This window comes from Schistocerca serialis, chromosome 5 (assembly GCF_023864345.2).
Source record: "Schistocerca serialis cubense isolate TAMUIC-IGC-003099 chromosome 5, iqSchSeri2.2, whole genome shotgun sequence".
NCBI lineage: Eukaryota > Metazoa > Arthropoda > Insecta > Orthoptera > Acrididae > Schistocerca > Schistocerca serialis.
In genome coordinates this window covers 223,195,199-223,222,737 of record NC_064642.1, presented here as the reverse complement: position 1 = coordinate 223,222,737, position 27,539 = coordinate 223,195,199, and the positions used below count along the sequence as shown (strand labels likewise).

The 27,539-nt window shown below is 42.7% G+C and overlaps 1 protein-coding gene across 1 annotated transcript in view; it reads left to right on the top strand.

Moving 5' to 3' along the window:
* The window catches only part of LOC126481098 (uncharacterized), a 1,059,355-nt gene that overhangs the window by 709,117 nt on the left and 322,699 nt on the right, over positions 1–27,539 (top strand). The window contains exon 3 of the mRNA XM_050104617.1: positions 1,435–1,645. Coding sequence (XP_049960574.1) covers positions 1,615–1,645 — 31 coding nt within the window. The 5' untranslated portion in view covers positions 1,435–1,614. The remainder of the gene's footprint in view (positions 1–1,434; positions 1,646–27,539) is intronic.

Genomic DNA, 27,539 nt, shown 5'->3' with positions numbered 1-27,539 from the left:
GCTGCTGTGGCGGCTAATCCGCATATCAGTAGCAAATTGCGCGAGAATCGGGAATCTCAAAAACGTCGGTGTGGAGAATGCTACATCAACATCGACTGCACCCGTACCATATTTCTATGCACCAGGAATGGCATGGCGACGACTTTGAACGTCGTGTACCGTTCTGCCACTGGGCACAAGAGAAATTAAGGGACGATGACAGATTTTTTGCACGCGTTCTAGTTAGCGACGAAGCGTCATTCACCAACAGCGGTAACGTAAACCGGCATAATATGCGCTATTGGGCAACGGAAAATCCACGATGACTGCGACAAGTGGAACATCAGCGACATGGCGGCTTAATGTATAGTGCGTCATTATGGGAGAAAGGATAATTGGCCCCCATTTTATTGATGGGAATCTAAATGGTGCAGTGTATGCTGATTTCCTGCGTAATGTTCTACCTAAGTTACTACGAAATGTTTCACTGCATGACAGAATGGCAATGTACTTCCAACATGATGGATATCCGGCACATAGCTCGCGTGTGGTTGAAACGGTATTGAACAGCATATATCATGACAGGTGGGTTGGTCGTCGAAGCACCGCACGTTCACCGGATCTGACGTCCCCTGATTTCTTTCTGTGGGGAGAGCTGAAGGATATGTGCTATCGTGATCCACCGACAGCGCCTGACAACATGCGTCAGCGCATTGTCAATGCATGTGCGAACATTACGGAAGGCGAACTACTCGCTGTTGAGAGGAATGTCTTTACACATATTGCCAATTGCATGGAGGTTGACGGACATCATTTTCGGCATTTATTGCATTAATGTGGTATTTACAGGTAATCACACTCTAACAGCATGCGTTCTCAGAAATGATAAGTTCACAAAGATACATGTATCAGATTGGAACAACCGAAATAAAATGTTCAAACGTACCTACGTTCTGTAATTTAATTTAAAGAATCTACCTGTTACCAAGTGTTCATGTAAAATTGTGAGCCATATGTTTGTGACTATTACAGCGCCATCCATTACAAAGCGATAAAAGTGGTCCAACTGAAACATTCATATTTCTTTACGTATTACACGAATACGTAATGAAAAATGGGGGTTCCTATTTTAAAAAATGGTGTTGATATCCTTTTGACCAAAGGCAGTGCCATCTAACGGGCCAACCGTAGCGCCATCTCGTTTCCCCCTTCAAGCTAGACAAGTTTCGTTCTTTATAATTTTTTCGTTTGACGCTTATTTCGTGAGACATTTGGCCCGGTCCCGATCAGTGGACCACCCTGTATACCATTTGATGGTGCTGTGGAGGTATCGTGGATGAGAGAGGACGACGTGCACATCCTCGCGGCAGACATCTTAATGTACGCGAACACTGACTGGTAGAGAGTGTTACAGGGGATCGGTCGGACCAAATGTCCCTTCTTTCCGCTGTGCAGGTGTCGTGGATCAGGAAGCGGGACCTGCACATCCTGACGGCGGGCATACTGACGTACACGAGCGACCAGCGCTTCACCGTCATCCGGCCCGACCGCTCCGACAACTGGACGCTGCAGATCAAGTTCCCCCAGGAGCGCGACTCGGGCATCTACGAGTGCCAGGTCAACACCGAGCCCAAGATGAGCCTCGCCTTCCGTCTCAACGTCGTAGGTGAGTACGCAGGCTAGTCTCTGTAGAACTTGGCGGTGCTCCGCCAGTACCACAAGCTCTGTCCGATCCACCGCTGCTCTAAGGGTGGATGTACTGGAGCCGGAGATCTCGCACCAATTCACTTGGAGACTGCGACTTGCTCCACTTGGAAATTACATCGACTTGGGCGTATTTCGACGCAGTAAGCAGTTCCTTTCATGTATCTCTCGCTGCGGGGTGGCGGTTTAATTATGTGTGTGAGCTGATTTCTATAAATTTTAGCAACATAAAGCATAATTGAAAAAATAAAAACAAAAGCGTGCCACTGAATCACTTGAAGACATCTTCTACAGAAAATATATGTTAAATGCTTGCTATATTTCCTTTTCTTTTGAGAAACATACGTAAAACATAGTTTATGCAATCGTTGACAGATCGGCACAGTTTATATGGTCTTTGACCAAATTTTGACCACGTACGGTGCATTTTCCGTCGCCTGGTGAATGTCATTTTCTTTTCAGGTGACTGGACATAGTCGACACTGAAGCATGTGTTCAACAGTCTGTTCTTCTGCGCAGTCACACTGGATTTTGTTTTCTTCAATGTATTCCAATTTTACCAGGTTAAACCGTGATCTGCCCACTCCTGCTGTCATCCTCTTCCAGATTGGCCAATTGTCATCATGAGCATGGGTAAAATTCTGAAGCTCTTTTCCAACCAGGAACGTGGGATGTCTCAGCCCACCACAGTGGCAGCCTGGCTTCTTCATCAGTGGTTGTTAGTTTTTTTGATGTTCTGAGGAAACTTTTCCTTGACCTTAGTCATTGTGGGTAGAGTTGTTGCCCATGCATGGGATGCGTGTTTTCCTGCTCCAGTTTTGTTCTTTGCCTGTTTTGCTACTATTTCTATTCGAACAGGAGGTGGTGCAATTTCTTCAAAGTTGTAGAGCCACTCCATTGAGGTTGACTTTGTTACAGTTCTGCATGTATCGTTTACGGCACTATCCACCTTGTTGGCATGTATTGACTTACACCAATCAGGACAGGCATTGTCAGCAGCGGAGTAGCGTAATGCGATTGCAGAAGTTCGGATGGTTTCAGCTTGACTGTCCCACTGTGATCCGGCCAGTTTTCTGAGTAGGTTGTTCCTGGTGAAGACTTTTGATTTGAAATTCATGCAGCGTTTTTGAATGTCAGAGATCTGTGAAGTATAATTCGTAGGTATATTCGAGTGTCACAGTGTTCGTATTTAACCTTTGACGATTCTATCTTTAACGTGATCGTGGTTTCCCTTTTTCTCAGATTGAAAGCGCACATTTTGTCTTTGATGGGTTTGGTTTAAGCTGCTTTATTCTGCATTATTTTCACAGATCTTCAATGCTTGCTATGAAAAGAGTCGGAAAATTAAATTAATTTTTTTTAATTTCATAATTTACGTATTGGTGCATCGATCTGTAGGCTTAAGAAACAGAAAATATTCAGTCGGGAGCAGTCTGCGAAATAACTCTATAGTACCGGCTATCGTCCTTTCAGTGTTAAGTGCTTTGCATTCAGAATGCGTGCAGCATCTATCAGCAAGATCCATGAAATTTCATGGCTACTGTCGGATGCCAGTATCTTCCTTCCACGACATTTCGGCGATCAGTCATTTAGTTGTATTCTGGGACAGCCGGCCGCTGTGGCCGAGCGGTTCTAGGCGCTTCAGTCCGCAACCGCACGACTGCTACGGTCCCAGGTTCGAATCCTGCCTCGGGCACGGATGTGTGTGATGTCTTTAGGTTAGTTAGGTTTAAGTAGTTTCTAAGTCTAAGGGACTGATGACCTCAGATGTTAAGTCCCATAGTGCTTAGAGCCATTTGAACCAAGAGCCATTCTGGGACAGTATTCTGACCCCAGTCAAGGCATGTGTGGTGTAACCAGTTGTCACTGCACATGTGTTGCTTGGGCGCATGCTTTTCCGCTTCCAATCGGTACGCTGCTGAGATCGGCTTCCGTGGTGCGAACTCGCCTCATCGTCTTCACACAGTAAAATCATAGAACGGTGCTGGGTGCACAGAGCAGGATTGCATACAGAACTGCATGCGGCTGTCTCGGTTGATAAGGGCCTCATAGAGTCATATTTTGACTGATTCATTGACAGTACAGCAGGAGTGTATGCGCACAAGCCACACATGCGCAGTGACAACTTGTACATCTACTTATTTATTTATTATAGCTTCATATCTGTAATTTAATCTCAGGCTATATTCATTCTTACGTAAATTATTGATATCTACAGCTGTTTATTTTCTGGGTTCTCTATGAAATCACCAGTAAGCCGCTAAACTGGGGAGCTCTGCATATTTTCGCCAGTATATACCTGAAGATTACCAGAAAATTCTGCTCCGAAGTATCACGGAAACATATTACTGACATCCTGCAGAATGCTATAAATTTAATGTAACACTCTTTTCGACCAGCGGAGTTTTACATTTCACATCTTTCAGCTTCATAGAATGACGCTATGACTGTGGCGAGTAATGTTGTTGCTGCATATTTTCTGTCGTTGTTGAAAAACTTCTATTACTGTTTTGGACGGAAAGGTAAGGAAAGCTATACAAGAAACTTGAAAATGAAAACAGCAAGACATCTTGTCGCTCAGCACACTCTTCCTCTGCTACCTTACTATTCTGTTGGGTAGAGTGCGATTGTCTATTCACCTAGTTAGAGATGGTCGTCTGGTCCTTTGTCATCCAGTCATACCAGCTACAGTTGAGCTCGTTTCCCTTGTTGGTTATGAATTTGTCTTTACCTGCCTCTCGCATAATTCCTTCTTGCGCAACGAAATAAACTGACTTTTCCTTGCAGTGTGGAGAGTGTCCAGTAGGGCGTGATGTTAGGAAGAACTCCACTTGCAGCTGCTGAAACTGTTTTTCATTAAAACACTACCTGTTTCATGACTTTAAGCTGCATCATGAGGTGAAAAACGTTAAAAGATCAAGGCATACTCATCGCCCCTAGTCAAAACTTACTATTCAGAGAATACTGTCAGTACCATGGAGATATTTTCTGAATAGTAAATTTTGACTAGGGGGCGATGGATGTGCCTATGATCTTTCAACGTTGTTCTCCAGATGATGCGGCTTAAAGCCGCGAAATCAGTCATGTTTTAATAAACAGAAGTTTTATCAGTTGTATGTGGAGTTGTTCGTGATGTCATGCCTTTCGACAGCTACGGTTGCCTGGAATATTAAATAGTTTGTGTCCAGTGGGCACCTAGTAGTTTCTTTATGGAAATTCCGTTTATCATGAAATATTGCATATGACTAATTTATCTAACCCACAAAATATTTATCTTGTGTAATTTATCGTGGCAAACTTCAAGCCAATTAGCTTGCCGATTCACGATCGCAAATAGACTACAGTCTCGCATCTACGAATCGGCTGCAACATGGGTTATGGAACCCTTGAGCAAATATAAGATGACAACACAGCGAGGGAAAAGGCTTAGTTAGTGATCTGGTGATAGTCTGATGGGAAAGTGAAATGAAGCTGCATAGTTGTTTGAGTGTGTACTCAAAACACTGGAAGGAATTGATATTGACTCGAAAAATTTGTTGATATTAACTCTATAAATTTCTGTAATGAAATAAGTGAATATCGGGGTAACTCACTAGATTTCGTAGGTCAGTTGTCGGGATCCACCTAGTACACAGATCACCGTCTGATATAGATATGGGAGTTTCTCGTGATAACGTTTTTGAACAGAGGGAGCCGTTTTTAGTTCATTAACCTGCGTATCTATAACTGTTGGTGATAAGAAGCACCTGGATTCCAAGGTTAACCACCTGAAGTATATGTTCCGAAAGAAAAGCCGTGGGATTTGTGATATAAAGATAGTGCCTTCCCAGAAAATAAAACGCGAGAATGTTAAACCATCACGTCTGTGCTTCTCTCTTTGTGCTACCACGCAAGATGTTAAAGTGGATTTGGTGCCCAGTTGAGGACAATCTCGGTTTAAGAGTCTCTGGAACATACAAGATTGCCTATGAATGCGAAAGCGACAACAGTGGTCAGTCCAGTCTGTCCTTACCGTTACCGATAGTTTCCAAGCCCAGTCTCTCAGGTAAAGACAAATAACGTTTAATGAAACTAAAATCTGTCCCACGCTTCTATTAGGTCTACAACTCTGCTTCCGCCGTTTTGCAGAAGATGGCAGTACCAACAAGTGATCGTGCACGTGATAGGTCGTAAGTTTCATACAATAAGCTTAGGTATCTGCCGACATAACGCCATCAAAATATTGATCGATTTGTGGTTGCACTACAAAGTTATTCTCCATTGAATATGTCAACTTACAAGTCTAATTCTCGTCGTTTTCGAGAAGTTGTAATTTTCTACATTAACGTGAAGAAATCTGCGGCTGTGGTTCATAAAATGCTGGATAAGACGCATGGTGAGGCACCCATTGGTGAAACAACGTCCAGATAATTTTGCAACGCTTCAAGAACGTTGATTTTGACTTCGAGTACCGGCATTGTGTTGGAAAAGAAAAGGTTTTCGATGCTATTGAAACCGATGAAATTAATCACAGGAGATAGTTATCAATAGCACGTAATGCATTTGGGCTGAGCACTGAAAGACAAATAGCTTCTACAGAGCGATTGACATGAGAAAGTGATTTTGTAGCGTGACAAAACTGGTCAAAACATACATGTAAACGTTGTACTTAGAAATCCAGCCCCTTCCGTCGTATTTTCCAGTCGTTTCTCCCTTTGGCTACCAACTTCTCGATCAATGACACACGGCCTGGCTGACCAGCGCTTCCGGTCATATGAGCGATTGCAAAATAGGTTCGCTCCACAGATGACAGTATGGACCAAAAGAAGAAAATAAAATCTTGTGTACGTGGGTTCTAAAATGCATAGCTGTGAGCACTTCTTTATCTTCGCCAATGTGAAACACATCTCTTTTGCTTAACAAGATCTCATAGCTTTGGAAGTATGAATTTGGGAGCCAATGTTTAGTACAAAATTTTTTATTGTTTTAGTCCATACAACCAACTCTGACGGTTGGCTAACGAAAAATCTCAGCAATAACAGTAGCGGTACATATAGTCAACTGTCGGAAGTATCAAAACGATAACTTTTGATATGGTCGTTTGCGGACCATTCTCCCTTAACTGAAATCTATACGTTTCCCTTCTCCATCGTCTCTCAAAGTTTGTGACATCATCACGGAATCACTGTATATGCACATAACTATAAGAATCTCAAGTCGGTTAAAAATGATCGAATATCTAGTTTCGATTAAGTTCTTACTACATGCTTCTACAGAATAAATACTTTTCCGACTTCAGCTACTAGAAGATTGCGGTGTAACATCGCAGATAGAAAATTATGTGTAATAATTTGGGAATAGCATTTACATTCAGTGCAAAGAGAGAGATTTACTGCTGTAAGCAGACAGAAAAGAGCTTTTTGCTTAACGTACACAAATGCTCATGCCACCTCAGTTTACATTCCATCTTCACATTTTTATTAGTCAAAAAATGGCCTGATATTAATTTTGTGAGGCTGAGGACAAAGATGTTTGCAGTTATATAGCTGTAAAACTTCCACCGTTCGTCTGGCAGTGTCTGGTATGGACACGTTTGAGCCACTTCTCACTATCAGAAAACAACACAGTTCTACAAGAGCCCTCTTACATCATTGTCTTTTACACTCGTTGCTCCACGGCTCTAACCTTTCCATTCGATATCCCTTTGGATTGCCGCAAGGGGTCCTGCAAATCGCCTCGGACCTCCTGTCACAGACAATGCCGCTCCAATCCATCACCCGCGGCGTACACTATATATGACGTCCCTTGTACGAGCTAGGACATGAAGTCTGGAGAGACGACGAGTAAATTCTGTTTTGCGCTCCCATTATACGACGAGGCTTCGATTATTCTGATTCAGATAGACTACTTCTTGTTGACTTACGACATTGTTCCCCACACATGAGTATCGTCATTAGACGATCGTGAGAAGAAAAAGGCTTCAGTAAAAATTTGGCTTTGCGTAATAAAAGGCAACTATCTTTCATTGTGGATGACTACAATGTAGTGCCTACAGCAATGTCCGAAACTCCTTGTGAATATGTAGAGCACATAAAATGATTTAAAGAGACAGAGCTTACGTGTCATCGGAGTCTTTCGTGGCGGCAAGACCGGGTAAAATCTTCTCGGTTTTCAAGCCGCGTCAATTGCAGTAAATTCTCGAACTGGAGATGGCTATTTATTGGAGTAGACGCGGCTTGAAAACCGAGAATATCTTATCCTTACAGAGATTAAATTAAGAAGTGATATTAAGTAAGAGGAAAAGAAAATGTATGTTAGAATTTGTCTCGTTGGAAGGCTTTTGGGCAGGCCGATGTGGTCGTGCGGTTCTAGGCGCTTCAGTCTGGAACCGCGTGACCGCTACGGTCGCAGGTTCGAATCCTGCCTCGGGCATGGATGTGTGTGATGTCCTTAGGCTAGTTAGGTTTAAGTAGTTGTAAGTTCTAGGGGACTGATGACCGCAGATGTTAAGCCCCATAGTGCTCAGAGCCATTTGAACCATTTTTGAAGGCTTTTGGGGGATATGACGTTTGCGTGTAAAATTGCATACACGATAGTAGAACAGTCAGTTATAGATTACTGTTGCAGCTTCTGGTATGGCTGCAGACATGAAAAAAATTGAGAGACATTCTTCTAGGGTCGCAAAAGGTCATTACAGGTCATATGAAAATATAATAAAAAATTTTAGGGTAAGCAATTTTCGCATGGTTACATGCAGATCATTTACAGATCTTTTTCAATGCAGATGACTGATTATTTCTATTCAAGAATTCTTCTGTTGTTGAGAAGGAGCTGATTAGGAGAAACATTTTGAATCTGTATTTGGGAAAACACGGATGTCATGTGTCAGACATTTGATTTTCATGGGTAGAGTGTCCAAGAGTTTTATAGCTACCTAAAACACCACTGTCTATGCCAAAGTTAGATTCCTTTGAGGGGAATGCACATATTTTTTTCCTTTCAGTGGCGTACCTGTTGATTTCTCTGCTGTTCTCAAACTCTGATGGATTGTTCATGACAAATTTCATAATGCAAATCTAAGTGTGTGAACCCGACACACCAATCAAGTTACTTTATTTTGGACAATGAATAATTTTTTTCGTTAAAGTTCTAAATGAGGAGCTACATCTGAATATTATTTCATAAGATACCAGTGAATGGAAATATGCAAAACGTGTTAACGTAACTGTGTTCAGTATCCCTAAAATTGTTAATTTTTCTTATGCGAAAATTAGCCGATCTTACACAATTTAGCTGATAAACTATACAGTTTTTCAGTTTCAGTTTCTATCAATTTGCGCACCTGATAATTCTTGTTCGTATACCAGGTTAATAGGAAGTGGGATAGCTTTCACAGTACAAAATTGGATGTGTTCTATTAATTGTTTTTCAAATGTTTATGGGTTGCTCATTTGTGCAAAGTCACTTAATAACGACAGGAAGAACTTCGTTTACTTCTTTGTTTTCTTAATATTTCGTGTTTCGGCTTCAAACAATGCTTGTTTCATAGTTCAACAACATAAGGTTGACCAGTGATCGAAACTTGCCTGACTCACCTTTCTTCATATCCGAATGATGTATGTTACCCGTGCACCCTAAGGTAACTTTGTGTTATGTTTCTCAAATAATAACTAAATTACATATGTGCTGAACGACACATTCCATAAGTATCTAACTTATCGAATATGCTGATGCAACCGATACAATCAAATGTCTTTCCTAAGGCACACAAGATTCCTACTGATTATATCTGATCGTTAAAAGATTTTTTTCATGTAGTCAGTAAATGGATAGAAATTGTCTCAGGAGAATAGCCATTTTGAAATCCAAATTGTGCCTTCCTAAGTATAACACTGTTACCCAATTAAGTGACAAGCCTGGGGTACATTCCTCTCAGGGAACCGGTATTTGAAGACGATTATGCAAGAAACTTTCCGCCAGAATCGTTTATCCAACGTGCAGGTCAAGTTTACCTCCTGAAGCGCACAGACAGTAGCTAATACTAGGTCGATGTATCCTCTACCAAGGACAGTACAGAGTTCGGGAACTGTATAAGGTGAAACAGATGCACGTTCCCCCGGCTCACGCTCACGCGTTACGTCCCATCAGGTCTAACACAGTGAGTTGCGCTGTATTTACTTTTATTTCGTCCTATTGGCTTGGAAACTCATTCGGTACCGTTGGTGATATTGTGGTCTCCACCAGCCTCGGTTACAGTAGGGCGGGAGGGACCAGACAGGGGTATCTGTTCCGGGCGGCAATTTCTGTGGTGTCAAATACACATTCTTGAAGAAAAAACTTGTTTCACAAAGCGCCTAGCATCCAGCTCACGTTGTTCTATCGATCATTCATGATATTTAAACGCATCCCAGCTGGTTTTTGTACATTATTAAACGCATTCTGAATTTATTTCTGAACGAATCGTAAGGATTTTTGAATGCGTGCATATTGTACGTGATGTGTTTTCCAGGGGAATCCCCGTCGCATCAAGAAATAAAGAACTTTCCTGCAGATGAAAGGGGACGGGGCTATAAAAGCTGAGCCGAATAAAACCGATCGCTTGAATAACAATATCTGTTTGTTTATGTGGTTGACTGTGTTTGCGAATGATAAGTGTTGTTACAATTAATAGAGAAACATAGATTCAGATTACCAGTATGGAAATAAACGACTAACAGGAATAAAAGACAAGGAAGATTACATATTATCCTCTCAGTGAATCCAAGAACATGAAATTTTGCTAGAAAATTTTTGCCAGATCGCTACACTACTAAGGACCAGCTATCTAGTCCCCGGTTAGCAGCCACCCAAGATCTATTCTCGCAATGGGGGCGGAAAACGTGTTGTTAGAACACGTAATAACGCCTAACTGGATAATAAACGCGGGATAACTAAACCGGTGATTCTGGCAGGGTTGGCGAAGTTGACCGGAGTGTTAAGCATAGTTATAGAATTCGTGATGTCAAGATTGTTTGTTAGAGCGAGGAATGAGAAGAGACAGGAACATCACACAAACCATATGGAAGAATATGACGATTCCAAATTATAAAAATTTCTTATTTCTACCACTTTTCGATCTCATGCTTGAGAAACTGGAGCGTATGAACGCAATGTGAAACTCTTTCCTAACATAAAAATTTTGCTTGTAATAGGCCTAATAGGCACTTGACATTGATACTTCGTGAATTATATTGTGTCATGTTTTTTAAGTAAATGAGATAAATAAAAATGACCACTTGTGACAAAAAAGTCTCTTATTTGGCGTGTTTGACAATTGTTGAGAAAGGCCTATTTCGGTTTATCTAGCGGACAATGACAAAATAGACGTAATCAAATCGAGAAACTACACCAGTCTCGGATACTATACGTATTAACAGTTGTTTCAGTATCAGACAGCGACATTTTCATTTTTCATGTATCAAAACGTTTGACGAACTTTGATGAGATAATAGACTCTTTCTCAGAAAGGAAAGCACACCGTGTAAAGCTGTAGCAATATCTGACAGAAAAAGAAATGCTGGGTGCTAAGGATTGAAGAAATGTGTACTGTGTTGGTTGTCTCTTGTCTTTACAGTTTTTTATTTTTCCTATATTTAATTTTATGTCACAGGAAGGAAAAAATTGTTAGCTAATGGGCATTAAGGAGCGCAAATTTCTGAAGAATTCTTGCTCTCCCGGTCACAAATAATCCCACCCAGCATTAATTGTGAGATTTTCTTAAGGGATGTAGGATATCAAACCGGCCGACTGGGAGTCGGAGAGGCACCACAGCAAATTTTAAAGAGATGTGGCACAGCACTTTGGCTCACTTAAGACCAAATAACACGTCTTACGTTTCCTCGAACATATGTGTTAAATATTAAGCTCTTCGACAAGTGCGCTACAAAATCAACATAATTTTGAAAAATCTTTATTTATTTTTATTTTTTACGTCCTATCTCAACGCTCAAGTGGGTGGAGGGGGAAGGTGGGGCGGGGGGGGGGGGGGGGCAGACGACACTATCAAGTTTTTGCCCCGGTTCGAAAATATTGTAGATCCGGGACTGGTCTCCACTCCGAAGGCAGGTTCGATACAGCACAACGAGCTATTGTATCACAGCTAACATTCTTCGTGTTGGTGTTTTGGAGCATACATGGTTCTCGCGCATTATACTCTTCTGGAGACCAAGGAACGACTGTATAGCAATCAGTAGGATTCCCGCAAGTACAGATTATGTGAAACCCAGTTCGCTTAGTTTATTTCTTCGAATAAAGGCATCTCGAACGCTGAACGGCTGCCCGATTTGTCTCTTACATTATTTACATTTTTCGTCTACAGTCTTCATCATGACCTGTAATTGAGATAGAAAGTAGCATAAGATAGGTTCATTACCAGTCAACGATTGTACAGAAAAAAAAAGAAAAACACATTCAACAAATTTAGAGATTACGTCACAATCTCAGTGTGAATTGTAATAAAAGTAATGCCGAAGAGGATGTTAGCTGCCAACTGGGTTCTGAGGTTTACAGGCTTAATGAAAAGGTACAGATTCCAGTTGGGCAGAGAAGGGACTTATGGTACAAGATGACAAAATGAAGGGATCGGTTAATACGACATATTCAGAAGCACCAAGGAATAATAACTTCGGTTAACGAAGAGAAGTGGTGGGGGAGGAGGGCTAAATTATTTAACGAGGCCAAAGCTTGGTTTACTACATTAAACAAGTTCCAACTGATGTCGGTTTCAACAGTTATGTGTTGATGAGGAGGCATGAATCACAGTATATACTAGCGTAAAAGTTACACCGAACCACTCTTCAAACTTCAGACCACAGCAACAGCAGCAACAACGAAATAAGTAATCAAAAGAAAACATGTAAATGGTAAGCACGTAGCAGAAATGTAGATCCTTTATATGCCAAATGTTACATTCAGATGACATGTTCAGCATCATAGTGTGAATATCGTCTATAAAAGCTGTCATCAGAACGAAGGTTCCTTTGAACGAAGCTGGCCGGAGTGACCGAGCGGTTCTAGGCGCTACAGTCTGGAACGCGCGACCGCTACGGTCGCAGGTTCGAATCCTGCCTCGGGCATGGATGTGTGTGATGTCCTTAGGTTAGTTGGGTTTCAGCAGGGGACTGATGATCTCTGATATTAAGTCCCATAGTGCTCAGAGCCATTTCGACCTTTGAACGAAATATAGTCTCGTCAGGCATGGGTATTTGAAGTGGTATGCCGTTGCGTTCCTCCAACCTCCGAACTGACAAACCCGGTCACTTATTGAGAGACATACCGCGTTAAGAATTTTTAGCATTGTGTAGCCCTGTGATAACTGAACATGAAACACGTCAGCCTCAGTTGAAAATAGAAACCAAGCTTTACCCAGGTTTCAGCCAAAATAATTTGGCCTTCTTCAGAAGCGACTGACACTAAACTACTGCATGCCAAAGTTTGGCCGTGTCAAGTATAAAATTGTAGCACCGTAGCAACTAGTCATAATCTAATATTAACTAGTCATAATCTAATGTAGATTCACTAGAGTAACTAGTCAGAATCTAATATTAACTAGTCATAATCTAATGTAGATTATGACTAGTTACTACGGTGCTACATTTTTATACTTGACATGGCCAAACTTTGGCATGCAGTGGTTTAGTGTCTCTCGCTTCTGAAGAAGGCCAAATTATTTTTGCTGAAACCTGGGTAAAGCTTGATTTCTATTTGCAACTGAGGCTGACATGTTGCATGTTCACATACCACTCGTGTAACTTCGCATTTTTCACAACCGCTCCAGAAGGCAAAGTAGTGAACAGTGGGAGATAAAAATCATGTTATGTACTCACTGCGGACCGGACCCGAGACCTGTGGGTCCATAGTCTGACACTTGGCAACCAAGCCACATGAATATCATCTCCGGATTTGAAACTAAGTAATTGTCCCTGCACTTACTTTATTACAGTTGTATATAGTGCAGTATAATATGATAGGATGTTCACTGTTGTTCAGTGGTGAACTGTTAACGATAAAGTATGTGCAAAACTAAAACCTGTTAAATAAATCACTTGAAAAATAGAAAATAATTCCTTGAAATCTGTTACAGAGCCGTACCCGTGGTGAGGCTCAATAAATCCCGTTCTCCTGCTCATGCACATAGATGGAGCGAAAAGTCACCAAAAGAAAAGAACAATGAAAGACTGTTTACGAATGCAGTAGAAGGGTTCTCCTATCACTCGTTTTGCTATGCTCTGCCTAGGAGGAGGAGCCATTCCGTCAGCCCGCGAATGTGAACGTGCCGGTACGCTGTTTTCACGCTATCGTTTAGTCCAACAAACAGACAATATAAAAGGCTACTATCGAAAGATGTCTGTCGCTAACCGGGCCTATGTGGAAACAGTACACTCGGTTCACAAAGCTGCCGGCTACACAGTTCTCTGACGCTGAACCCTGTGGGTCTTGCTACTAATTCGTTAGAGTGTTGTAGGATCTCTCAGGTCGACGAACGAACGCAGAAGAAACTATCCAATTAGGCCGAAGGCTCCCGATTTTTGTGGATTTCTGCTGACTAACGACTGGAACGAGACACGACGGCGGAGAAAACAAGCAAAAAAGGTGAAGGGTATATGTAGTTTGCTTGCCCCTCCAGCCACCCTTTTCGCTACTCCCTAGGATCAGATGGTACGACATGCTAGTTCGAGAGTAAAGTAATGTGGTTGTTCAATCATGTAGCTGGAGATGTTAGTCGTTGCGCCTATAGTAAGCTATATTTTTCTTGTGTAAGCTGCAACTTCATGTAAACATAAGCTCTGCCTATTGTCACCAGCCTGCATAGCATAAGCATCTGGTTTGGTAAGAACGCCAGATGTAGGCTTCACACACACAGGTTGAACCTGAACCCCTCCGATATGTACATGTACAGATAAAAAAATGATCATAATTTCATAAAAATGGATGATTTATTTAAGAGCTTCACGAACTGAGCAAGTCAGTATAGCGTTGGTCCATCTCTTGCCCTTACGCAAGCAGTTTATCTTCTGGGCAATGCTTGGTAGAGTTGTTGGATGTACTCGTGAGGTATATCGTACCAAATTTTGTCGAACTGACGAGTTAATTATCAAAATCCAGAGCTGGTTGGAGGGCCCTGCCCATAACTCTCCTAACGTTTTCAACTGGGTAGAGAACTGGCAATCTTCATCGCCAAAGCAGGGTTTATCAACCATGAAGACAAGCAGTAGTAGCTGTCTTCATGTGCGGGAAACTATTATCATGGCGAAACGTAAACCCAGAATGGCTTTTCATGATGAGAAACAAAAGGGGGCTGGAATATCGTCGAGTTACCGCTGTGCTGTAAGGATGCCGCGGATGAGAGCCAGAGGGACCCTGCTTCGATAAGAAATGAACTCTAGAACATCGCTCCTGGTTGTCAGGCCATATGGTTGGCGGCAATCAGGTCTGTATCCCATCGGCGTCCAAGGTGTCTCCATACACGTCTTCGTTGGTCATTGGGGGCACACTTGGACGCGGGACTCATCAGTGAAGACAATTCTACCCCAGTCAATGAGATCCCAGGCCGAAGACATCTCTTGAGACAGTCCAGACAGCGGTGAGATACCGCAAATATTCCGATTATCAGGAGTGATGATCTGGGGCGCCATTTCTTTTCAGAGGAGGACCACTCTCGTCATCATCAACGGTATCCTTGTAGCACAGAGTTAAGTCGCTCGATATTTTATGCCCCGTTTTGTTCCCCATCGTAGGAAGCCATCATGAGGTTACATTTCAGCAAGATAATATCCACCACACACGGCGAAAGTTTCTACTGCTTGTCTTCGTGCTCATCAAACCCTACCTTGGCCAGCAATGTCGCCGGGTGGCTCCCCAGACGAGAACGATTGGAGCATTATGGGCAGAGTGCTTCACGTATCTCAGGATTTTGACGACATAACGCACCCATTGGCCATAATTCGGCACGAAATCTCTCAGGAGGACATCCGACAAATCTCTCAATCAATACCAAGCCTGAGTAAAGGTTCCACAGGTGCCAGGAGTCTACCGATGAATTAGTGTCTTGCTCAATTTGTGATGCGCTTTGTCTCGAATAAATCATCTAACTTTTCTGAAATCGGCATCATTCGTTTGTCTGTACATGTACGCAAGATCTAACGATTTCCGTCCCGTTCGTGTAATTCTTCTGTGGTGCGATTGTTTCCGTTTTCTTAGAGTCTACATACCTTAAAGCTATCAGCATATGTTCATCTTCACTGCTTTGAGACACACTTCTATATAAAGACCTCAATTTTCATTTTTGAGAGGTAGTAATATGGACAAAATCAATAGAAAAGTGTATAATACACAGCGTCTCTGAAGTGCATACCATAAGAGACAAGAGCACTTATTCCCCTACGCTGCGGTGAAACATATGTTTTCTGCTGAACAAGTGCTCATACATCTTGCATTTCAGAGCCCATGTTTACTGAACCTTTTTTACCTGTTTGTTCTACACTGCTACCTGTAGACGTACATAGGCAGACTATTGCTTCAGTCTGTATGTTAGTTATTTTGCTCTTAATCTAGCACGAAGGGAAATCTGATACTTGCTGAAGTCTTAAGTTTCTTTTCTAGTCACGCGCTATTATTTAACCCACATAGTATCCAATATCACGGGGCCATCTCTTTCACTGTGCTTTATTTTTACTTCCAAAACTATAAACGTTGGTAAATCAACTTAGAAATAAAATTTGTAGGGAGATACTTTTAGACGTGGCAAAGTGTGGGGAGCAGCTTTGGAAGATCTGCCATGGGAGCAGAATCACCGCGTTACAGCTCAGAGTAGTTGCCCTTGAGCGAGCATTGAGTTCAGAACATCCGTCCCTCACGTTTTGCCTCCTACAGCTGTCTATCAAGTAGGAAATGAAACGTAGTTATCTCGTAATGTAATGGAAGAACTGTAGAGGCGGGAACACACAAGCGTTAGTTGGCATTTCACTTCGGCTTTGGCTGAGAGAAGAACTGCACAGGCGTCGTCTTGCCTCAGGGAGGCGAGAACAATGGGAGTCTTTGGTCGGGCTGAGCGAGGAACGAGAGTCGTAAACGCAACACTTGTTTTACGGGCTCCCCTTCTTCCTCTTCCCTGGCCATCGCGAGCTTATCACCGGCTGTGCAAGTTTACAGAGAGGCGGGATTAGCTCGCCGGAATTAGCCGAAAAGTAGTTCCCCGCGCCGCCGCTGCGCTGAATGCCCGCAAGGTCCGTCACTGGGCCTCACCCCGTGTTTCCCTGCCTAACACCCTACAGTCTACACTCTCCACCCCACCATTCCTCTAAGGCCCTGGCTTAAACAAAGTCTGAGTGCAAGACGCCAGCGCAAACACGGCCTCAGCTGTCGGATTAGGCGGGTCCCAGGTCCTGTCTCCCTCTCAGGACTTTTACCACTCTTGCTGCACGTGAATGTCGTTCCGTTAGTCCACTTCCATTTCTCAGGGCTTCTATGTATATAGATGACTGCCGTTTACTTTTTGGCACTGCAAATGGACGCCATCCTCAACAAAGAGACCCTACACTTAATTCAGAGCCTTGGTTCAACTATATTTCCGTTGTACGTGAGTTTACGCTACGGTACGGTATCTTTCATTGTTATCGGACATCCATCTTCGAACGAATAATTGGACGGCAACTGACAACTATATGTGATTCAATGAATGAGACCGTCAGCCGTGTGTCTCTATATATTATTTATTTGGGGTCAACCGGTTTAGGTGCTCCACAGTCATCAAGCACCCTGATCCAGCAAATATATAATATAGCATCAACCATCTAAAATTGCATCATAATGTCAACAGTAACTTTTATGGAACAGACTTGTGTTAGCTAACACGGTAGTGATCCAAATGAAATTACATCTGTCACTGTAAGAAAATATTATAAACACAAAATAACCATACTTACAAATATTGTTAATCTTTGAACACAGGCACTGATTCGCGACAGGCACGAACCGACAACAACTGTGTTGGTAACGTCGGTAGGGAACATACATACATAGTACACTCCTGGAAATGGAAAAAAGAACACATTGACACCGGTGTGTCAGACCCACCATACTTGCTCCGGACACTGCGAGAGGGCTGTACAAGCAATGATCACACGCACGGCACAGCGGACACACCAGGAACCGCGGTGTTGGCCGTCGAATGGTGCTAGCTGCACAGCATTTGTGCACCGCCGCCGTCAGTGTCAGCCAGTTTGCCGTGGCATACGGAGCTCCATCGCAGTCTTTAACACTGGTAGCATGCCGCGACAGCGTGGACGTGAACCGTATGTGCAGTTGACGGACTTTGAGCGAGGGCGTATAGTGGGCATGCGGGACGCCGGGTGGACGTACCGCCGAATTGCTCAACACGTGGGGCGTGAGGTCTCCACAGTACATCGATGTTGTCGCCAGTGGTCGGCGGAAGGTGCACGTGCCCGTCGACCTGGGACCGGACCGCAGCGACGCACGGATGCACGCCAAGACCGTAGGATCCTACGCAGTGCCGTAGGGGACCGCACCGCCACTTCCCAGCAAATTAGGGACACTGTTGCTCCTGGGGTATCGGCGAGGACCATTCGCAACCGTCTCCATGAAGCTGGGCTACGGTCCCGCACAGCGTTAGGCCGTCTTCCGCTCACGCCCAAACATCGTGCAGCCCCCCTCCAGTGGTGTCGCGACAGGCGTGAATTGAGGGACGAATGGAGACGTGTCGTCTTCAGCGATGAGAGTCGCTTCTGCCTTGGTGCCAATGATGGTCGTATGCGTGTTTGGCGCCGTGCAGGTGAGCGCCACAATCAGGACTGCATACGACCGAGGCACACAGGGCCAACACCCGGCATCATGGTGTGGGGAGCGATCTCCTACACTGGCCGTACACCACTGGTGATCGTCGAGGGGACGCTGAATAGTGCACGGTACATCCAAACCGTCATCGAACCCATCGTTCTACCATTCCTAGACCGGCAAGGGAAATTGCTGTTGCAACAGGACAATGCACGTCCGCATGTATCCCGTGCCACCCAACGTGCTCTAGAAGGTGTAAGTCAACTACCCTGGCCAGCAAGATCTCCGGATCTGTCCCCCATTGAGCATGTTTGGGACTGGATGAAGCGTCGTCTCACGCGGTCTGCACGTCCAGCACGAACGCTGGTCCAACTGAGGCGCCAGGTGGAAATGGCATGGCAAGCCGTTCCACAGGACTACATCCAGCATCTCTACGATCGTCTCCATGGGAGAATAGCAGCCTGCATTGCTGCGAAAGGTGGATATACACTGTACTAGTGCCGACATTGTGCATGCTCTGTTGCCTGTGTCTATGTGCCTGTGGTTCTGTCAGTGTGATCATGTGATGTATCTGACCCCAGGAATGTGTCAATAAAGTTTCCCCTTCCTGGGACAATGAATTCACGGTGTTCTTATTTCAATTTCCAGGAGTGTATATACGTACAATGGATTCCAACTGCAGCTTCGAAGAACACATACTGAAAGCAGCATAGGTAGCTAAGCATGCGATTCTGAGCAAATCTCGCTAAACAGTAGCAGGGCAACCCGGAATTGCATCACGTCCGTCAGCAGTTCGCGATAGAGACAATAATACTCCCGTAGCGCACTTTGACTGAGCACGGAATGGTATGAAACGATGAGGCATTACGTGGGGTAAAACGTACAACATATATTACGTGTAATCTAAGTGTATTAGAGATATAAGGATAAAGCTTATTCATACAGGAAATTTATAATGCCGTAGCTTCCTCCCCAACCTCCTCCCACCTCCCTTACTGAGCAATGAACCCACTGACTTAGCCGTTTGGTTTTCAACAGTGAATATGAATGTATATCAATATATTCAAATTCACTGTTGAAAACCAAACGGGGCTAAGACAATGGGTTTATTGCTCAATAAGGGAGGTGGGAGGAGGTTGGGGAGGAAACTACGGCATTATAAATTTCCTGTGTGAATAAGCTTTCACCATATATCTCTAATACTCTTAGATTACACGTTATATATGTTGTATGTTTTACCCCACGTAATGCCACATCGGTTCATACCATTCCGTGCTCAGTCAAAGTACGCTACGGAGGTTTTATTGTCTCTGTCGCGAACTGCGGACGGACGTGATGCAATTCCGTGTTGCCCTGCTACTGTTTAGCAAGATTTGCTCAGGATCGCATGCTTAGCTACCTATGCTGCTTTCAGTATGTGCTCTTTGAAGCTGCAGTTGGAATCAATTGTACGTATGTACTATGTATGTATGTTCCCTAAAGACGTTATCAACACTATTGTTGTCGGTTCCTGCCTCTCGCAAATCAGTACCTGCGTTCAAAGTTTAGCTTTCTTTTCAATTGCCTCTACAGCATTACTTTTGATCATTAATCCAAATTCATAAAGAACATTCATGTTAAAACTAACGTGATCGACACTGTCCTGCGCGTTAGTTACGTCTCGATTCTCACATTCTTCTTCAAATATGTACACTGCATATGCAGTTTACAGTCGAGATGATAGTTCCCTGCCTTCATCTTTTTCCGTGCTCAGCATTATTTGAGACGTCGAGGGGCCACATACAATAGTGCTAGGGCTCTCAATGATAGATTGTTGGAGCTTTCTACGCTCCCGGCGCCGGTCCCCATGTGTAGCGCGACCGTGTGCTGTGTCATATTCATAGATGTTGCTGTAATCTTCTTCTCATCATCTCAAAATATCTAATTACCTGATTCCTGTTGTCGATAATTTAGGAAACAGGTGATGGTGGGTTCAACGGTGGATCACAGACTCTACGATCTGTTGCTGAAAGTAGCGCCGAACTCCGGGTTGCCTAGGTATTTATTTACAGCTGTGTGTCAACACCCATACTACGAAGCGTCTGGTCTTGTGCTTAACATGTAAGACATCGTATTTCCTAAAGAGTCGTAAACGGTACAACACTGTAGGTACATTCAGCAACATGCGCAGGTAATGTCCGCGGGATTAATTGCGAATACAGGTAGTAGTAACAAAGAAAATAAATTAAAAACGTCGTCAATGACGCGACAGTTTTTTTCGAGTCTCATTGAATATGACGTCATACCTCCTAAACTGGAAGTCGTACTGTGATACAATTTTGCACTTTACATGTCGGTGCTATTTATGCATTCTGTCTGCAAAATCTGTCGCGAATACCATTAGTAGTAAAGTAATAATAAATTATAACGTAACATCTCATGCTGTACTTTTATTGCACGAACAGCTTAAAAGTACTAAGCGATAAACTTTTATCCTTTCATCGTTCTGTAGCGGTTGTAACAGAAAAATTTCCTAAAAGTTTGAAACTGTGTACAAAGTTACTTGGAAGTAGATAACGCTCTCATCTTCAAATACTGGGACAATAACGTTCGTAAATTTATGCAACACGAGTTAGGCTTCTTTTTCACACCCACCCCTTTGACAAGCAGGTAGTTGTTAACCCCACAGCGTTTGTTGCGTAACAGTAAGGTACAGGTGTGCCAAGTTTGGCTGAAAGTACACCAGTGAGAGGATATAGGATCTTCACATTAATAATGAATTATAACCTGTCATTTGATTTAAGTAAAGATGTACTATTTTTAAAGATGCTACGAGCAGAGCGTCAGGAAGTTGGAGATGATGAAGTAGCTAAATTTTGGTGTCGCTCAGTCGCGAATTGGAAAATTCCGCTTAGTCACAAATTTGTCTTATATGCTAAAAAATGTGCAACGTGGGAATGAGGTGACGTTATTGCATACAATATGAAGCGGCTACTGAATGGTGAGAAAATAATATAATTTAAGAAGCAAAATGGCGATTCACCAATTTTAAGGAACGAAAAAAAGATACGAAAATGAAACATTGTGTAAAATGTATAGTAATGACTCCCTAATAAATCTGTGTACATACTAAATATCTTGACCAATACAAAGATTGCAAATTGATATTAAAGTTCACATTAGGAATAGATTTGTCTCTGACCGCAGAAATGAACTTCAGTTTCTTTTATTTTGTATCGTGATAGATAAATACGTACCAGGTGTACCCGAGCATCATGAGACAATAAAATGAAACAATATTTTCCTAGTCCAAGGCTAATTTATCCCTACTTTCAACGTATTACAGGTCAGACCCCCGCGCTCTATCACGATAGAAACTTGAAATATAAATTTAAGGGAACGACACTGTGGTTTTGGTCGAATAAATCGATTTTTCGGTTTCCATCATATATTTCAATATATTAAGGTTTTCTTTAAGTACTCTGAAAAAGATTTTGCTGAAAAAAATTTTTTTCGAGCATTTAAAGAGCATTTTCCTACCACGTGTCTTTATGTGCCACGCCCAATTTTCTGACACCCAATTTTCTGCTTTTATTTTAGATCTTTATATCCATACATTGCACGTTAGAGATTTTGTTTTACTCCCAAATGTGTTGGCTACCCTTGGAATGCAACAGTTGGTATTTTTTTGATTCTGCTGTTTGTAAACAACGCGCTTTCAAACACGCGGTTAGTTTTGTTCAACTGTGATTGTGAGTAGTTGCTATACTCACGTTTGCTTGTGTTTATTGAAGATGAAGAAACATAAAAGCATAAAAGCATTTTCAAGAAACGACAATTTAGAGGAAACAAGTTTAAAAAGCTTTCTGCACAAGAGGTTATGTCGCCTGGCAACAATGTTTCTAATTGTAATTCTTCAACAAGTGCATCATCAAAGAAGCTCTTACCATTTCAAGAGAGTTACAGCAAATTTAGTGTAAGTGACAAGGGGTGCAGTAACATTATTATAAATTTGAGAATATTATCAGACGTAATTTCTAAATTTGTACAATGTAGACAGTGTGGTGAGTCACAGAGTATGAAAATTTGTGAGAGTGCCAGTGGGAGAAAAGACCTAGCAATTGCTTGGATTTAATTTGCACTAAATTCTCAGTTGTGATTTCATTTATGAGTTCTTCAAAACCAGATGCAAGTGGCCCTTATGAAACCAGTACTAGATTAGTATATGCCTTACGATCCATTGGCAAGGGCATGGCTGCAGTCAGAATTTTTTGTTCAGTGATGAACTTACATCAGCCGCCAAATAAATTTAAAAAACTGACTGCAATATTAAGAAAGCTGTATGTGAGGTCAATGAGGAAAGTATGAAACTGGCTGCTAGGGAAGCAGTGGAAGAAAATTACGGATGTTCGTATATTGCAGTTGCCCTCGATGGAAGTTCGCAGAAAACAGGACATAGTTCTCTGAATGGAGTAGTGACTGCCACGAGTGTAGACATCGGTATAGTGTTAGATGTGGAGATAATTTCTAAATATTGCAAATGTTGTAAAGTCAATGAACATAAAGAACACAACTGTGTGGCTAAATTTAGAGGTAGTCCATGGAAGTCCATGGAGTGCAACAAATATTGCATAGCTCCGTAGAAACAAGAGGCGTACGGTACACCAAATATTTGGAGGATAGTGACAGTAAGGCATACAACAATGTGGTGAACTGTAAGCCATATGGAGATGCCATTATTAGCAAAATAGCATGTGTAGGCCATGTTGAAAAACCTTTGGGAACAAGGCTGAGAAAACGAACTTCATATTAGAGAAAAAATGACAAGATGGAAAATTGTTGACAAGACAGAGTCGGTTAATTAAAACTGAAATAGAAAACTTGCAGGTATACTATGGGCAGGCAATTAGGAGGAATAAAGAAAATCTGGAGGCAATGAAGAGAGATGTTTAGGCCACATTCTTCCATAAGTCCTCTACTGATGATAAGCCATGTCATGGATTTTGTACATCAGGAGAATATTCGTGGTGCAAATACAACAGGGCTCAGGCAACTCGAGAACCTTATTTCCGCCAACATTCTCTTCCTGCTGCAGTTATTACAGCAACTAAACCTATTTTCAGAGACTTGGCTCATCAAGACCTTCTAAGTAAACGTCTTCATGGGCAGACACAGAATCCAAATGAATGCTTCAACAGCAAAATTTGGAACCGCCTTCCTAAAACCGTATTTGTAGTCATGCATACAATGAAACTAGGAGATCATGATGCTGTTATTACATTCAATTGTGGTAATATTGGAAAATGTTGGGTACAGAAAAAGCTGGGAAGTTATCCTGGTGAAAATATGATTCCCGGGGTGCAACTTTGCGATAAAATGATGATAGTCGATGCAGACAGGTCTGCATCTAATATGGCCAAGAAAGCAAGACAAACATCCAGAAAGGTGAAAAAGAAGCTGGAAGACCAGCAAGAGACCAAAGAAGGGCCATCATATGTAGGAGAGTTTTAATTAACTGTAAGTAACAATTTTCAAAAGTTTTTCTTTAAAATCAATTTCCCGCAAACTAAAATTTTCAGCACATATGCCACATTATATCAGAAACTGTCATAGATAAATTAATGAGATTTTCAGACACTCTGCGTAACATAAAAAGCCACCTCTGGTACTACATTCATTAATATTCCCCATCAGGAAGTTCACAAAAAGATATTTTCTGCAGAAAAAACTTAATATTTTTTGTTAATAAATTTAAAAAAGTATTTCTTCAAAACTATCAAATGGATAAAGTAGATTTTAGTACAGTTGACTAATAGCATCATGAAAATATTAAGGTCCTGTATCAAATGGTTTTCCCAGAAATGGGTCAAATACATGCCTAAATTAACATGGGTTAGAGAGGCAGTGACTGGTCCCCTTAAAGTATCCAAAGAGACGAGATAACGTCAGTCAGCCATTGTGGAGGCTTGCCCATAGCACGTAAACAAGGCAGACAGTCGTGGGGAGATGAACTCTGCGCTCACGACGTTGTGGAGTGCACTATTAAACACAACGGCAGCGACGCGGAAGGATGGTCCAAATTATGGAAGATATTAAGCGCGATGACACCCGTTCGACACGGTGATAAGCTAAGCTCACTTCGGTAGTAATTCCATAACTGTCATGCGAGTCACACCTACTATTAAATATCAACAGCCCAAAATCACTACGTCAGAAGCCAATGTCTTCATTCCACTCTGTATTTCAGCTCATTATTCCTCCAAATATTTGGAAAAAGTGGTTGATTCAGCCTACGACTTACTAATTAATTATATAGTTCGGCATTTTTCTCCACTTAGAAATCACTATGTGATCAAAATTATCCGGACACCCGGCTGTTAATGACTTACAAGTTCGTGGCGCCCGCCGTCGGTAATTCTGGAATTCAGTATGGCCATAGCCCACCCTTAGCCTTGATAACAGCTTTCACTCTCGCAGGCATACGTTCAATGAAGTGATGGAAAGTTTGTTGGGGAATGGTAGCCAATTCTTATCGGAGTAGGAGGAGAGGTATCGATGTTGGTCGGTGAGGCCTGCCACGAAGTCGGCTTTTCCAAAACATACCAACGGTTTTCTTTAGGATTCAGGTCAGGACTCTGTGCAGGACAGTCCATTACACCCTTGCAAGCTCCCTCCATGAAAAACACGACCTCACATCACACCACCACCTCCGAATTTTACTGTTTGACAACACACGCTAGGAGATGACGCTCACCGGGCATTCGTCATACCCACAACTTGCAATCGGATAGCCACATTGTGTACCGTTATTCGTCACTCCACATAACGTTTTTCCACTGTTCAGTCGTCAATGTTTGCGCTCCTTACACCAAGCGAGGCGTCGTTTGGCATTTACTAGCGTGATGCGTGCGTGGCTTATGAACAGCAGCTCGACCATAAAATCAAAGTTTTCTCACCTCCCGCCTAACTGTCATAATACTTGCAATGGTTCCTGATGCAGTTTGGAATTCCTGTGTGATTGTCTGGTTAGATGTCTGCCTACTACACATTACGACCCTCTTCAACTGTCGGCGGTCTCTGTCAGTCTACAGACGAGGTCGACCTGTACGCTTTTGTGCTGTACGTGTCCATTCACGTTTGCACTTCACTTTCACAACGGAAACAGTGGACCTAGGGATGTTTAGGAGTGTGGAAATCTCGCGTGCAGACGTATGACACAAGTGACACCCAATCACCTGACCACGTTCGAAATCCGTGAGTTCCGCGAAGCGCCTCATTGTGCTCTCTCACGATGCCTAATGACTACTGAGGTCGCTGATACGGAGTACCTGGCAGTAGGTGGCTGCACAATGCACCTAATATAAAAAACGTATTTTTTGGGTTTGTCCGGGTACTTTTGATCACATAGTGTACTTATATTTGGGAGAATTAGCATCTGGCTTATATTTTGGTTGACGTTTGGTTTGTGGCGCGCTCTACTGCGCGGTTATCAGCGCCCGTTCAAAGTCCCAATCTTTTCACAGACCAATCTCGCCACGTTTACGAAAGATAATTAAATGATGAGGACAACAGAAACACCAAGTCGCCGAGCAGAGAAAATCCCCAATACGGCCAGGAATCGAACCCTGGACTCCGTGGTCCAGAAGCAACAACGCTAGCCACTAGACCAGGAGTTGAGGATCTTATGTTTTGAAGAGATATAGCTGAATACTACCGGTACATTTGCTCGGCAGACTTCCTATATAGTACAGCATATTCTGTGAAAAGTTTTGTAATGCATTTAATGTTATCCACTAAGTCATTAGCCTATACCATGAAGAAGAGCGCTACAAACAAATTGCCCCAGACACACATCAGTAACTGTGAAGAAGCAGAATAAAAACGAAAGTACAAGTAAGTGTGCATCCTCTACATCTACATCTGCATCTACATAAATACTCGGTAAGTCGGCGTATGGTGCGTGGCGGAGGGTACTCTGCAGCACTACTTATTTCCTTTCGTGTTCTACTCGCAAACAGAGGGTGGGAAAAACGACTGTCTGTATGCCTCCATATGAGCCCTAAATTCTCGTATTTTCGTGGTCCTTACGAACAGTGAATGTTGGTGGCAGTAGAGTCGTTCTGCAGTTAGTTTCAAATGACGGTTCTCGAAATTTTCTCTATAATGTTTCCCGAAAAGAACGCCACCTTCCCTCCACGGATTCCCGTTTGAGTTCCCGAAGCATCTCCATAACACTCACCTTTAGTGCGAACCTACCGGTAACATATCTAGCAGCCCTCCTCGGAACTGCTTCAATGCCTTCTTCCAATCCGACCAGGTACGGATCTCAAACACCAGGGCAGTACTCAAGAATAGGTCGCACCAACGTCTTATATGCGGTCTTCTTTACAGATGAATCACTTTCCTAACATTCTCCCAATAATGCAAACTAAGCGATCTAATGTATTAGCATATGCCATATACAAAACGTTAAATTCAAAGATGGGCGTGGAAAGGCCACGTGAGATATCGGAAACAACTTCACAAATGTTGCACGTACAATTGTTCAGGAGAGGTTTTCTTCATGTTTGATGACTAATCTTCGTTTCCGTATTCTAAAATATACGGTACTCCATTCGTGAGCGGACATTCTTGAAAATAATTTAAGCAAATGTAGGAGAAAGCTCGAGTAGGTAAAATAGCACATTTACAGAAGCGCTAGTGTAAGGTACCAACAGTAACAAGCCGCAGTTGTTCGGTTGAAACGTCTTCTAGCTGAAGGCAGCGCGTTTAGCACTAATTAACGACGCTCACGGGAGGAGTTACGGTCACCGGGCCTTAATAATGCACAGAACCAAGTTCCGCAGCCGCTTTGGAGCAGTCGGCAATTCCACCCTGCCGCCCGCCGTAACGATCAAAGCGCGTTCTTCACCATTCTGCTCTCCTTAAGCAGCAGTTGGGCAACTTGTCTACGTTGTAGCGGTTTGAAGGTGGGAATTACCGGACAGAGTGTAACTACATACGTCTCATTACTACAAACGTTGTGTCTGAAACTGCGGCCCTCGGAATTGCCTCATCTACTTTTATCC